Raw genomic sequence first — 14042 nt, forward strand, 5'->3', positions numbered from 1 at the left:
GCAAGTGCTTGCGGTGTTCCTTTGCTTGTTAATTCTGCTCTTTGCATTAAACAGCCGAAGACCTCTTGCATTGCCAGGTGTAGATTCTTCATTCTGTAGCGTAAGGATGCTGCAGAGATGGTGCGATACGATTTGTGCTACGTAGGAGCAAAATTTCTTTCTGCAGCATTTTCATCCTCTCTTGCTTGAAAATATGAAAATAATAAACGATCAGCAAATGTGGTGAATGTGTTTTTTGGGTGACTGTATTGTACCTCAGCTAGAGCGGAACATGAGATGCGTCTCTGATTTTTGTTCTTTGTTTTGTGTAGCACCTGAAGACGATCAACCATCACAGACAACCCATGCCTCAACTTCCACCACAGCTCGTCCAAAGACAGGCGGCTCCACGACACCACATGTGGCGGCACTGGCACTTATCGTGGTTGTGGCATGCTCTCTGCTGTCCACATTTGCAACCTGAGGGAGCCGGGGTCTCCGCTGCTCGCAAGTTTAGGAGGGCCTGTGTGCCGAGCAAGGCCCGGCACCTTCTTTGTGGCATTGTGATAGAACTGGGCACGAGGAATTGTGTGTTGAAAGCATTAGTATCTTTGAATTTGTGTCTGTGCGTGGGCAAAGTGGACCAGGACTGTGGTGTTGCAGCCGGCAGCACTCTCCCACTGCATCTTCTCTGGCCAGGGACTCCCCAGCTGTCTGTGGGTCTCGCAGCTCACGGGACAGTGCTGTGCCTCGAGTGTCTTCCTTCTTGCAGTTGCGCGACTTCCCAAAACAGTGGACGGTGGGACGGGTGGCTCACTGCCTGTTTCTTCTGCACGTGTGCCAAGTGAACGAAACCCATTGCCTGGTCACGCCGCCACACCTTTCCTGCTCCCTGCTTAAAACGTGTCGTCAAGGCGAGGCCCCCCAGTGATGTGTGGACTTGTGTCACATCACTGCAGCTGCGCCCCGAAGTAGTCATTTCCTGCAGGTGTTGCTGTCTTTCCCCTCCTGTGGCCTTACTATATGTGACTCGAGCTCCTCAGCTGCAAACCATCATTCTGGTGCAACTGAGTGCTTTGCGAGAGGCCAGTGACTGTAACTTTCGCAAGTGTTTTTTTGTTTTTCTTGTCTTGCATACAGAATATGATCAATCAAAGGTTTCTCGTAAACTGCTAGAGTTGCTGCACGTGCTCAAGTGCATCGAATTGTTATTGTGTGCACAAATAATGGTCTTGCTGTGCTTCTGCAGTGCTCTCACACACTTCGCGCTACAAAGAGCAGTTGTTTTTGGACCCCAATATCTGTGCATGACGTGCCATCCTTGTGCCATAGTGAGCAGCTGCATGTTGGCTATCCTGCCTATGGTTTCATTGTTGAGTATACGGAGTTCGAATACCCCATGGCCCACTCGATTCAGTGGAGCTGGACTGCAGAACGGTTTCCTGGTTCCATTGCTCGCACGTTTGTGCTGTGGTGCAAGCGTAAGCATCAGCTGTTCAGTGCGTCTGAAAAATTTGGCCTGTGTGCTTGCGAGCAAAGTGCCGCATAAGCTGCTTACAGAATGGTCGTCAGTTCAGCAACTACCTGCGGCATGTTGGCTTCCCTTTCTTCGACTTCCTTAAATTTATTCAGTTTTTCAATACACTGCAATTTACTAACTTTTCACAGCTATGAAACGTTGCATTTCTGTGTACGTGGCTTTAGTAATGAATTTGAATGTCATTTGATAATTCTTGTCACGCTTTTAATTTGATATCACCATGTAGTGCATTTTAAGTGCATGATTTCCAGGCAGAGTTACTGTTTGCTGCAAAATTTTATGATGGCGAAGCGTTTGCACTTCAAAGAAAATTTCTTCTTGGGTCTATCAAAATTTGCCCTGGGATTTTAAGTTCATACAATGAGGTACTGTGTTCTATCTATGCATCAACTTTCCAACAGTCCATGATTTGGAACGTGTTTCTGTTTTTATGTTTGCGGCACTTGTGGCAGTGGCAGAACTTGTACGTCAATTTTCTCATTGCCACTAGCTTCTCATTGAATCTGGCTGCCAAGCGAAGCGAGCCCATCTTTACACAACTAGCCATGCTATGACAAAACTAGGCCATTTTTCTTAGACAGGAACAGAGTCCCTGGCAGTCGTCTTGGAGTTGTTTGTACCTGAAAATTATCTATTATGGACCAGTGCTGGCCATTTCATGCACAGGCAATGCCGACGCCTCGCCAAATATGAGTCTCGATGGCGGAATTCACACTCGCGCAGTTTCGAGTGAATTGGTTGCAGCACTTGTCTCCTCTTTGCATGCTACAGAGTGCATGTAAGCGAATTATTTTTCGAGCTTTGATGAGCTGAGGATGAATTTTGTCTAAGAGAGATGATGGCGTGTCTTCAAGTATAAACCGTTGCAGCACTAACTACTGGCAGACATGTTGGCCTGCACGAAGGGCTGAGTAATCACCATGTGAAACAGAGTTGTAATTAAGGCGTTGGTCAAAAGTGTGTTAATATATTGATGAGAGTATGCCATTCACCGTTCTGCTTGTGGGCGGACTGTTTGGCCTGTCCGAGCTTTCTTGTTTGCCGTCTGTGAAAGAAATCTGCTGACAGCCGTTTCTCATACTGTCATGTTGCAACTGTGCCCTGTAGGAGAGATGCACTTGCATGGGGCACTCTGCCATTCAGACGAACACAAGTGACATGGCGTTGTAGTTTATGCAGGAAAAGGAAGCTAGTAGTAGTAGTGCTCTTTTTAAAAATATGTGTTGTGGTCCAAGCTTTTTGTTCAGGTTTTCTTCGACACATCGTTTTATGGCATTTATTTGTTTGAATACAAGGCGAGGTGCTTGTTTCATGAGAAAAAAAAAAGTGAGACAGAGAAACAATCTGAGATGCACTAAAAGGTGGCACTCAAAGGATGGTGTCCTTTCTCGATAGAGCGATTAAGGAATTTTTCGTTATGCAAGTAATATTTAAGCAGCAATCACTTATGATGCTGAGTGCCAAAAGCCTGCTGCTGATATTCGCTAGGAGCCGGAGCAGCAGCATCTAATGCTGCTGCTTAATAATGAGACTGCTCAAACTATTAACATACAGCAGCTGTGTTTTAAAGACTCTTTGAAAAATACAAAGGTAAATAAGGGTCTTGTCTGTAGAGTGCATCAAATGTTCATCGAAGCAAGGGTGAGAAAAGCTGTAGAAGGAGATTTGGTTTCAGAGACTCGTGTTAGTGTTTGTGGTTGGTGATGCTTTAAATGCACACTGGCAGTGTGTCTCTAGGCTTTGTTAGTTTGACACCACACAAAGGACGTGAGAGCTGGTCTGCTCCAACTAGGCTGTTGTTTTAATGAACTGTACTGCTGCCTTGTTTTCTTGCGCATAAGTGAACTTGAACTGCAGTTGTATGTTACAAAGCAAACTCTCGCTATATACAGCACCGTACTTGTGATATTGACCATACCGATCACTTCATCAGCTAGACTGTGTGCAGCTGCCCACAATTTGTCATCTGATGTTATTTATAGTTACATAATTTTGCATAACATGGTAAGAAGTACTTTTATTTGACACTTAAAACTGACTGTCTCAAAATCTAGGAAGCATTTTATTTATTGATACGAGTTTGCTGGTAACAAGGGTGCGCTGTCCAAACTTTAAAAGGACGAATTCAGCGTCCCTTGGCATAAATCTCCCTCGCATTGAGAGTCTGTCAACCTGTCGATACATTGCGTGCTTTCTTGAGGAGAGAACCTTTGGATTGTGGGACTTGAATAATTGAATTTAGGTTCTGTCAAAAAGTGGTGCCTTTATTGGGTTAACGTGACAAAACAGGACTGTGGATTCTGTTGGGCCGTTGGATGTTTTTGGCATCATCAGCATTCACATTGGCAATTTGGCAGGCAGTAGCATAAAACGTACTTGTAAATGAATTTTTTATCTGGATTCTGAGTTAAGCATTTTGTTTATGGTGTGTGTCTAATTATTGCTGACATTTACATTTCCTCTAGTGCGTGTATGTGTCTGCTACGTTCAGAGGTATCTTGAGAGGTATTTATGGACATCGTGCATGATGACTGGTTAAAGTGCACTGCACGCATATATGCTATACGTGCAACTAGGAGTTGCTTATCTAAAGCAAATTTACAGTAAATCGGCAGCCATGATCTTGAAAGGTTGTGCTCAGGTTCGCCGTGTGACATAACAGGATACTGTGGTGATGATTTCACATAGTCTTTGTTACATGACAGAACGAAGTAGAACCTGGCTGTTTCTATGCATTATGGAATATGTTTGATACTGTCTTCCTTCACCTACTGATGCATTTCAGCCAGTAAAGCAAAATGAGGCAGTTTATTTTTGGCACAATCTTCTCATGGTACAAGAACTAATCTTGTGATGGCCGATAAAGAACTGTGGACCCTCTTGACGCCAAAGTACTACCTTCAGTGGTTCTACTGAGGGGTCAAAGCCTTTAGCTGTGTCTTGGCAATGCACAGAAAATAAATGTAAAATTACACTCTCTGTGAGGCATGTCCAAGAATGCTTGCACAGCACTCTGGCAGTTGAATGAACTCGATCATATTGAATCTGCTTAAGTAAAATTATTTCTTATACAAAATGTTTCTTAACATTGTGATTACATTGCAGCGTTTATAGTTGCATAGAAATAAATTGTATTGTCAAACAATTGATTGAGCTTGACACAAGACCAAATTGCTTTGTAAATTGGCATTTCGATGTGTAGGGGCCACTGCCATGTTCATCTTGGTGGACAAAATGTTTGCCTTACTGTAATCAGTACTGCAGAAGTCACCAAGAACTCGCTGCATCCAAGTTGCAGCTAAGTTGCAAAAGTGCAGCATTGATGTGAATTGCTTGGAAAATTTTTCTGCTCTTGTGATTTTAAAGGTTACTCTTGCATAGTGTGTCTCACATGTAGTTGAACCTTCACATGTAAATTATATACACAAGTATATTCTTGAAATGTGTTGCTTATTCGGGTATTTCCTATAGAATGTGGCACAGCAGCTACTGGCAGCCTGCTGGTCAAGGCTGTGTTGTAGCTAGTAATTGCAACATTCATTTGCAGCTTTTCACTGAGTGCACCTCTTGCTTTGATGATCCTGGTTTACGATGCCAGATTCCAAAAGTTTTCTTAGATTATGTAAAACATAGGCGTTCCTGCAGAAATTCGCAAACGGCTCACGCAGGCTCTACGCTATTAGTTTCTCAGCATATGCTCAATGCATAGATACGATCTGCATCTGTGAATTCTGCTTTTAACAGGGTTCGTGCTAATTGTAATTTCATTCACGCTTTATTGATATCTGCAAGCTACAGCCCACATTTTACAAGTTATATCTTTCTATTGCATGTTTGTAGCCATGGGCAGGAATCCAGGTTATGGTTTGTGTTTTCAGATGTTAAGTTGTTTCCTTACGGTTAATTGCTTTCCTGCCTTTTGAAGGTCCTTGGTGGGAGCACAAATTTCTTTTATAACTGGTGATGCAACAAACTTCAAATAGCGTGAAACCATAGTAAATGTGAAAGTTCAATCTGTGACTAAATTAAATTTTTGCAATGAAGTTAACTTGCGAAGGACAAGCAGCCTTTTTTTCCTGTTGTGTTGTCACTCCATGGTGCTAGGCTTAAGGCATGTTTGCCCACTACCATTTTCATGGCACTACATATATAGCTATGATCATTGTTATTTGCAGTTTCTATAATCTTTCTGAATTTTATTCGTATTTGCTGCAGATGTCTGAAAAGGACAGGTACATATTTACTTTAAACGCATAGGTCTTAAAATCCAGTGAAACTAGCATTGGGGAAACAGTCTCACTGGCTGCGATAATATTGATACTAACATTAGCATATTGCTTATACGGTTGTATAGTTAGTGTTGCCTGAAGCACACGTATCGAATGTGAGGTGTAGTCAAAAGCGATCAACTGATTGAAACTGTAATGCAGTTTCAGCTTCCCAATTGTAATTATGCTTGAGTCCATTTCATAGTGAAATTGTGGGTCATAAAAGGTAAATTTGAAATAAAAGAATACGGTGTCAAGACCATCCACCGATTATTTTATAAACTCCAATGGAAGTCCACGTCTTGAGTTGCATCTCAAGTTTGTTGTGTCACCAGTTACATAAGCAAAAAAGCTTTTGCTAGACAAGTGTAGTTTGATAATGTGAATGGATTGTGTGTACAGTGTTAAGGATCTGTATGAAAAAGGTTGTCGTGTGCACCACAACTTGCTAAGGGAAATTGGTTGCTCCACAATTCTGGCTATAGGCTCGGCAATTTCCGGCATTGAAGAGCTACAATTGGCACTTGTGACACGAGTACATTCAGCTTGTCATGGTTACCTGATGTGTAGAATTGCAGCATATTTCACTGTGATAACCAGACATGTAAATTGCTGCTGGGTGCACCAAATCATATAAACTTCTCTCTTGTTATGCAGTACCATAAAACTTGCTTGGATAGGTGTGTGCGCTGGATCAGTTTTCTGTTTGTGCATCTATGTCCGGACAATGATACTATTGGCTCAGAGGAAAAAAGTTCAGGGTGAGCTGTGATACAAATAATGTATAATAGGCCTCTGAACTATTGCTCTTCCACAAAACTGTGTCGTTTTATTTGCCGAGATTGGAAATGAAACTGGCTCTAAAAAATGTCATTCATAACCTGAAAACAGCATTTAAAGGCCCAAGCCCTTTAATCTTGCTTAGGCTATGAGCCAATTACCATTAGAAAAAATATATACAGTAACTCTGCTATGAAGTTAAATCATTTAATAAAGAGTATCGTTTACAGGATACGTCGCTACAATATTTTTAACAGAATGAAAATTCCTTGGGGATGTAAATGTTATATTCTGTTTGGACTGCACAAGTGTTAACTGTACAAGAGAAGACCGCACAACTGGCAGGACTATTTGATTTTAGTTCAGTACGGTAAACGGAGCATATGATGACCATTTGTCTCTTGGGCCATCATCTTGCCATTTTAGCCTGGTTGGGAACATGAAATAAAGAAAAAGGACATAGTGCTGGAATAGAAGTAAACTTGTGAACAACAATACAGGGAATAGTCAGTAAATAAGGCTCATTCTTATCAGATGACATCCAAAGTAGTAGTAATTGTAGGCTGATTCAGTGCCTTCGTACTTGTACGCTTATCTGGAGTGCCATAAGATTAGGTATAAATGCCTGTGAATGAGAGTTTTCTGTTTTGTATTGGAGTATATTGTGGCAGTGGACTTGCACACAATCTTGCAAATGCACCATTAGTAGTGTTTATTTACAGCCCAAGTACCACTTACAAAAATGTATGACAAGCTAAGCAACTTGCTCACCTGTTTTACCCCAATAAGACTCGTTATGTGGTTATCAGGTCCCTGTTCGTACCCAAATGCCATTGTACCATCACGGTCTTATATGATAACAAGTGACAATGACAATCATAGAGTTTGGTAGGAAGCTTCTTTTTTTCTTGAGCAGTCGCTGTAGCCAAGAAAATTTCATGTGCTTCACACCAGCACATCTCATCCTCAATACCATTTCAATGTGCTAGTAACATGTCTTGCACAACATGTGTGCCAAGTTCTGCAAAGAGTTAGCAGGGCGTTTCATGCCAAAGGCAGTGAGCTCTGGAAACCGTGTGTGCTTGAAAAAACAAACATTGTACTGACTTGGGAACATGTTTCGTAAGAGTGCTTCAATTTGCAGTGAACAAGTTGCTGCCTGCATGAGCCAAGCAACATACTGATGATTGTGTGGCCAGAATGAGAGTAAACAGATTGTCAGATTTTATTATCTTATGATCGTTTATATATAATTGGAGCTGGTGAAATAACTATGTTGCTTGTAGTGCCCCTTCACAAGTGTCATGCAGAAGTACATTTGCTCCAACCAATATGCGTGCTTAGGGTTCACCTGAAAGTGAAGTCTAGATATGTTCGGTATCATAGCATTAACCAATCCATGCTTGCCAGAGAAAACAACGCAGCATTAGTGTTGATATAGCTAAGATGAAAAGCCATTGAAGGAGAGGCCTGGTGTCAATGCAGTTCATGTAAAATCAAAGAATGCTTTGGTTTTCACACTGTTGAAGCATTATAGTGAGAGATATTGTGTGACTATAGGATAAGGGAAGTGTAAAAAGTTCAACCGATGCTCATTGTATTGTTTTTTGCTTTCTTTTTTATCACACTTGATGCTAGAATATACTGTGCTAGCTTCTTTCTGTGTTTGTGTTTGTGTGTGTATGAGCATTTAAGTACAGAGCTCCAGTCCTGACCTATGCTGCAGCCATGATAGTTGCCAGAGGGACTAAATGTTGTGTGTGAGTACCCACTGTGTTGTGGCAAATGAAATTGTTCTGGTGACCAAATTTCTGCTGGACAGCAGAAATACTTGCCACAAAAGGCACAAGAACCAAGCTGGTTGTTTCCTTATGCCAGATATTGCGCAATTAAGAGAGCCATCTATAAAGGTTTACTCTGTTTATACCACCACATGGTTTATATTTAAATTTTTCGCATAGGTGGCATTTCGCAGTACTTTTTATTGCCACATTTAGATGCAACAGTTGCCTATGTTGCCTGCAATCTGTTGCAACTAGTCCTTGCAGCAATGTGGAACTGAAATAGTTGTTACAGTGACAGAAACTGTGGTGCTCACACTGTTAAATATTGACAGAGGAAACCACCATTCCACTGCTGAGGTAATTTAAGCTTTTTGGCCAACATCACTGGATATGACGAGTACAGAGTTATATTAGGCAAAATGGGCAACTATTGCATCCCATAACTGTTTCAAACCAAATATGCTGCAAACCTTGAGTGCAAACAAGCAGGTGGTTTTGTAACTTGAGCAATTTATACCTGGCTTCTTCATTCGTGGAACATAATGTAGCTCAAATGCTTGTCACTGTGACAGCCAACTTATTGTCTTCTGCCATGTTACTGGTGTGGCAAAGATGTTTCTGTCGTTATGCTGGAGGTTTTTGTCAACTTTATTTGAATAGCACATGTGTTCTTCCCAGGCATGCTTGTCTGGAAAGGAAAGTTCGCTAGGAGTTATTTGTTGTCTGTAATTTATTTGCTTATTACTAATTACAAATGATATTGTCTCTTGAATCGGCAACAAAGTCATTGAGCATCTGTGTAATTATATTATCGCTGGCGACAAGCTTGACGAGTGCCATTTTGTTTGTTTCTGGCTGGTGTTGAGTGAGATTATATGGTTTATGTAATGCAGTGAGTCATGTGAATTGAATGTGTTGATGATAATCAAGGCACTCCAGGAGAGACATATGAGCTTGGCTGTATGTGTTGCAAATGCTGGCTATGTTGTTGAAATGTGTTGAACAGTCTAGGTCCCTCGAGATGTTTTTTGAGACTTTCCTGTAATCGGCTAGCATTGGTATTTAAGCTGCCATCTGAAGTTTTTGTCAAATTGTATGCACATTGTCTTATGTTCGTGCTTTATTTTGTTTGGATTCCACTGTGAATGATGGCAGTGTAAGTGGAGTTGATACTATGGCAGTAAAAGCATTGAATTTACAAAAAACAGTCCAATGGTATTTTATTGATTTGCATGTTTCATTTTACAGCTGGTGAAGCAGTACATGTGCTGAGCACTTTGTTCTTAATGGACGAACATCGGCCCTTAATTCAAACTGCTGCAAACCACTGTTTGTTTTTACAGGCAGTTCTGCTAAAACATCAAACTCCTGAGGTCCTGTAAAATGAATACAGTAATTGTCAAACTTTGCCCATGTACACTTTAGCTTAGCTGCATATATAACTAGGCTACTTACCAAATTGATTAATAATGATTCATTTTTACTGTGACACAGTCTGCAGCTGGAAATTTGGTTTGCTTTGTCTATTTATTCATTCTATTACACATTTCTATGACCATTGTCGCCATTCATGTTATTGGGTCGTCTGGCTGCCTTGTTATGCTCGGGTTTAATATCGCCTTAGACAAAGCAAAAGAACACTTTGTCCACTGCCTCCACTACACTTCATTGCTTGGGGCGCAGACAACACAAGCCCCAGCAAACCAGCATTCCTCATCCACACAGTGGTGCACCAATGAGCAAATGTCTGTTCCGCATAATCAAGCAGTAAATCATAACATAATATCTTCATAAAATAGTCATCTTTATAGGTATATATAAAGCACACAGACTTGTTACCGTAACAGCGCATGATTTACAACATGTTCATAATGAGACGGAGCACTTACGTTAATTGTTGCTATATACAAAATTGGGCAGAATGCACGGAGTGCACCCAAATAAGCTCTAACAGCTTTGCCTACTGCCACCACTGCACGACTTGAACTTGCGTAGAAATGCAAACTTGAGCTGAATGCACTAACCACAAGGCTATCGCACAACAAAAGTGCTTAGTAATTTATGCAAGATTTTGCACTGCACACAGACTCTGAGTAATTGGCGTCCGTGCATGTGGAGGGTCGTGGGCAACAATGAATGCATAGTATGCAAGTTGTTCTAGAGAAGATGGGGTTACGTACAGTGTGCATTGGATGAATGGACAGCCGTGGAGTTGGAGGGGCAACTCTAGAGTTGAATATATTCCAGAACCATTCCATACGTTCAGACACCGGGAATGAAATCGAAATAAAAAGCCAGCAGATCCCGCGCCCTGTGGGAATCGATGTTATGCAACGCAGTGTGCAGGGAGCCTACCAGGTTAACGAAATGACTGAGAGTACCAAGACATAAGCAGCTGTTTCATGGCCTACATGACATGCCTGTCATGACATTCATGTTTTGACCTAGCATTTATGTTCCTCTACACTCTTCTCATACTATGCCGATTTTGGTACATACCAGGACGTAAGCGGCTGTTTCATGGCTTACATGACGCACGTCATGACATTCATGTCATCACCTGTAAATTATGTTCACCACATACTCTTGTCATACTATGCCAATTTTTGTACATTCAAAGTTAACTACCATGAGAGCACCAAGACGCAGGCGGCTGTTTCATGACCTACATGACACACATGGCATGATATTCATGTCGTGACCAATCATTTATGTTCGTCATACACTCTTGTCATACTATGCCAATTTTGGTACATACCAAGACGTAGGCGGCTGTTTCATGACCTACATGACACGCATATCGTGACATTCATGTCATGGACCTGTCATTTACATTGGTCATACACTCTTATATTACTATGCGAGTTGTGGTACATAACAAGTTAACGAAACGACCGTGCGAACGCCAAGACGTAGGTGGCTGTTTCAGGACCTACATGACACCCGTCATGATGTTCATGTCATGACCTATCATTTATGTCCGTCATATGTTTTTGTCATACTATGCCAATTTTAGTACCTACCAAGTTAACGATATGACCATGGGAGCACCAGGACGTAGGCGGCTAGATAGATACTATCAAAGTGTCAAATGTTCGCCAAGAAATTCTTCGCATTTGAAATGACGTCACCAGTCGAACAAATGAAACGGGCGTAATCGCACCATGTGTCTCACGCTTTTAATCAGACGGCCTCCGGAGACACGGAGTACGTTTGGCTGCAAAAACGACGAAGCGAAGTGGACGCACTGTCGACCTGCCGCTAAGTTGGCTTGTTGGCGGAATAGGGGACGTAAAGCGCAAAATATGCTCCATTGGTTCCCTAGCTTTACCGCAGCAAGCACATGCTGCTTCTTCCTTCTTATATCTCGCTTTATAGGTGCGTGTTCTAAGGCATCCCAATCTCGCTTCGAAAAGTAATGAGCTTCCCTTTGAGTTATCATAAATTGTTCCTTTCCTGATTTCGTTTTTTCCTCTTAAGTAGTTACTCATGGCAGGTTTGTTTTCCATTGCCGCCACCCATGAGATTATTTCAGCCTCTCTGACTTTCCGCTTGCTTGACATTCTTTGTTGCAGTGTTGCTCACCCTACAGGCCGCACGCCGCAACGAGGAAGCTCGCCTTCGTGCATAGCGTTCTCCGCCAGCGTTTCCCAAAAAAACATTACGGTTACATAAACTGCAGTTGCCGGGAAACGTGAGAATTAAGTAGTCAGGGATCTTTGAATGCTATCGCGTTCCACTCTTAAAGGCGACGCTTAAGCGTCCTCTAAATTTTTAAGCACTTTTCGAACCCCAAAAACTACGCACAGAACTCACGACAACAAACAAAAGAAGCAAACCCGTGCTAGTCTATGGGGCGCCTTTATTCTGTGCTACCCAACCAACTTTTTTGTTCGCCACCATGTTGCTACAGTGCGCTGAAAAGGCCAGCCCGTCAGCCCCACAACGAGCACCATCAAGGTGTGACGCCTCCGACGCCACTGGAGTGGCGTCGCTCCTCGATCATCACAACATCAGACGCCTAGTAGCTGCCAGAGCGCTGTTCTATTTGCCCAGCAGCTGTTGCCTTGCGTAATGCGTCGTTCCAACATATTGCAACCGAGTATAGTTGGAACCATAGGCGCATCTACCGGGGGACGGGGGGAAGGGGTAGGAGGAGGCATGTGCCCTCCACTCTCAGAACTGGACTCCACAGTACTGGAAACAATATGCACTAGGTTTTCTTCGAGTAACGCAACTGCTCTTTTTTTAAGTCTTGGAGCATGATAGTGGTGGAATACTGTATAATTCACTCAATAACAGAAATGAAGCCAAGCCGGATTCACTCAAAATACTAATCAACAGCAGTCATGCTCAGCAGCGCTTATACTCAGACTCGCAGAAATAGAAGATAAAAAGGGAGAGAGAGGCCGCAGTTTTTTTCGTTATTTCGTTATTTTTTCGTTACTGCTATTTAATTCGGTAATTGCAATTATTTATCTAACTCGAGGAGAACTGTCCTAATTTTCAAAGTGTCAATGAGGCATTTGTAGGGACCGTAAAATGACATGTGAGTGGGGTGTTTTCAGCGACGTACTAATTCCGTACGATTTTTTTCCGACTGACAAAAAAACCTCACGAAGTATGAAAAATAACATAGGACTGCGCTCCAACCCGCATTATGAAGCAGCGCCCTCAAATAAGCTGATTGAAAGCAACTGCACTGCCTGTCGCAAACCCGAAGAGAGCGCATCACATTGATAATGGTACGGAAGGAGCACCAACAGTTGGTTTCGCCGCTTCGCAACTATTTCTTTCTCTCATTTCTACGTCACACTCATTATCCGTCTCTCAAGGCCGACTAATCCCTTTGATAACAAAAGCTCACTGATAACGCGGCCGAAGCGCCACTCTCACCGTGCACGAAATGCGAAAAACAATGTAACAGGCATACAGTGTTTCAAAATCCCGGCTTTGCTCGCACCGCAATGAAAGAGTGCGCGCAAAGCTATATATCGTGCCAGAAACTTGCTTAGGATCAAAGCCAAATTAACGTGACCGTTTTATTTTTCATAACATTGCACACGTGCTCCAAGAAGAGTTTCGTGTCGAAAAAATAAAAGCGATATAAACAGACCGGGAAGCGACCAACGTGTAGATAAAAGGCAAAACCGATGCGTTCAAATATATCACTTCTAAATGAGCCGAATTGGCAATCAGGATGTTTGTACACGCAAAAAAAAAAGAAAAAAAACTGATCTCAGTGTGCTCTTATTATTTATTAATTCTTATGCTCCATTGAACACCTGCAGCTTAGAGGACCAGTTCAAATAGGTCTCCTTTTTCGCAGCTACGCAGTACTCTGTCCGTTTTACCACATCTTCAGTGGCTTTCTTGATGACTGACGCCGGAATTCTACGGCAGACATCCGTTATCCTTGCCTTGAACTATTCTGACGACCATCTCGATCATGTCAGCACGATCTTTCACATAACCTCAAAGAAAGAAATCGAGTGGAGAGAGGTCAGGTGACCTTGCCGGCCAATTTACGGGCCCGTGCCTTGCAATCTATTGCGCATAAAAAAGTCGCATCCCTCGAGTTTCGTGCTCAGCTGCTGCTGTGTGCTGGTGCTCCATCTCGCTAATACCACGGAAGTGGAAGACGTGACAGCGGGACTTCACTGAGAAACTCATACAGCACTCCTTCAAGGA

The 14042-nt window shown here is 42.4% G+C and overlaps 1 protein-coding gene across 1 annotated transcript in view; it reads left to right on the top strand.

The window, feature by feature from the left end:
- Positions 1-9558, top strand: part of LOC126540641 (glypican-5-like) — a 146787-nt gene extending 137229 nt beyond the window's left edge. Inside the window, exon 9 of the mRNA XM_050187482.2 lies at positions 312-9558. Within this exon, the coding sequence (XP_050043439.1) occupies positions 312-463 (152 nt within the window). The 3' untranslated portion in view covers positions 464-9558. The remainder of the gene's footprint in view (positions 1-311) is intronic.
- The last annotated feature ends 4484 nt before the right edge of the window (positions 9559-14042 follow it).

The sequence above is a fragment of the Dermacentor andersoni genome, chromosome 2, assembly GCF_023375885.2.
Source record: "Dermacentor andersoni chromosome 2, qqDerAnde1_hic_scaffold, whole genome shotgun sequence".
Taxonomy (NCBI): domain Eukaryota; kingdom Metazoa; phylum Arthropoda; class Arachnida; order Ixodida; family Ixodidae; genus Dermacentor; species Dermacentor andersoni.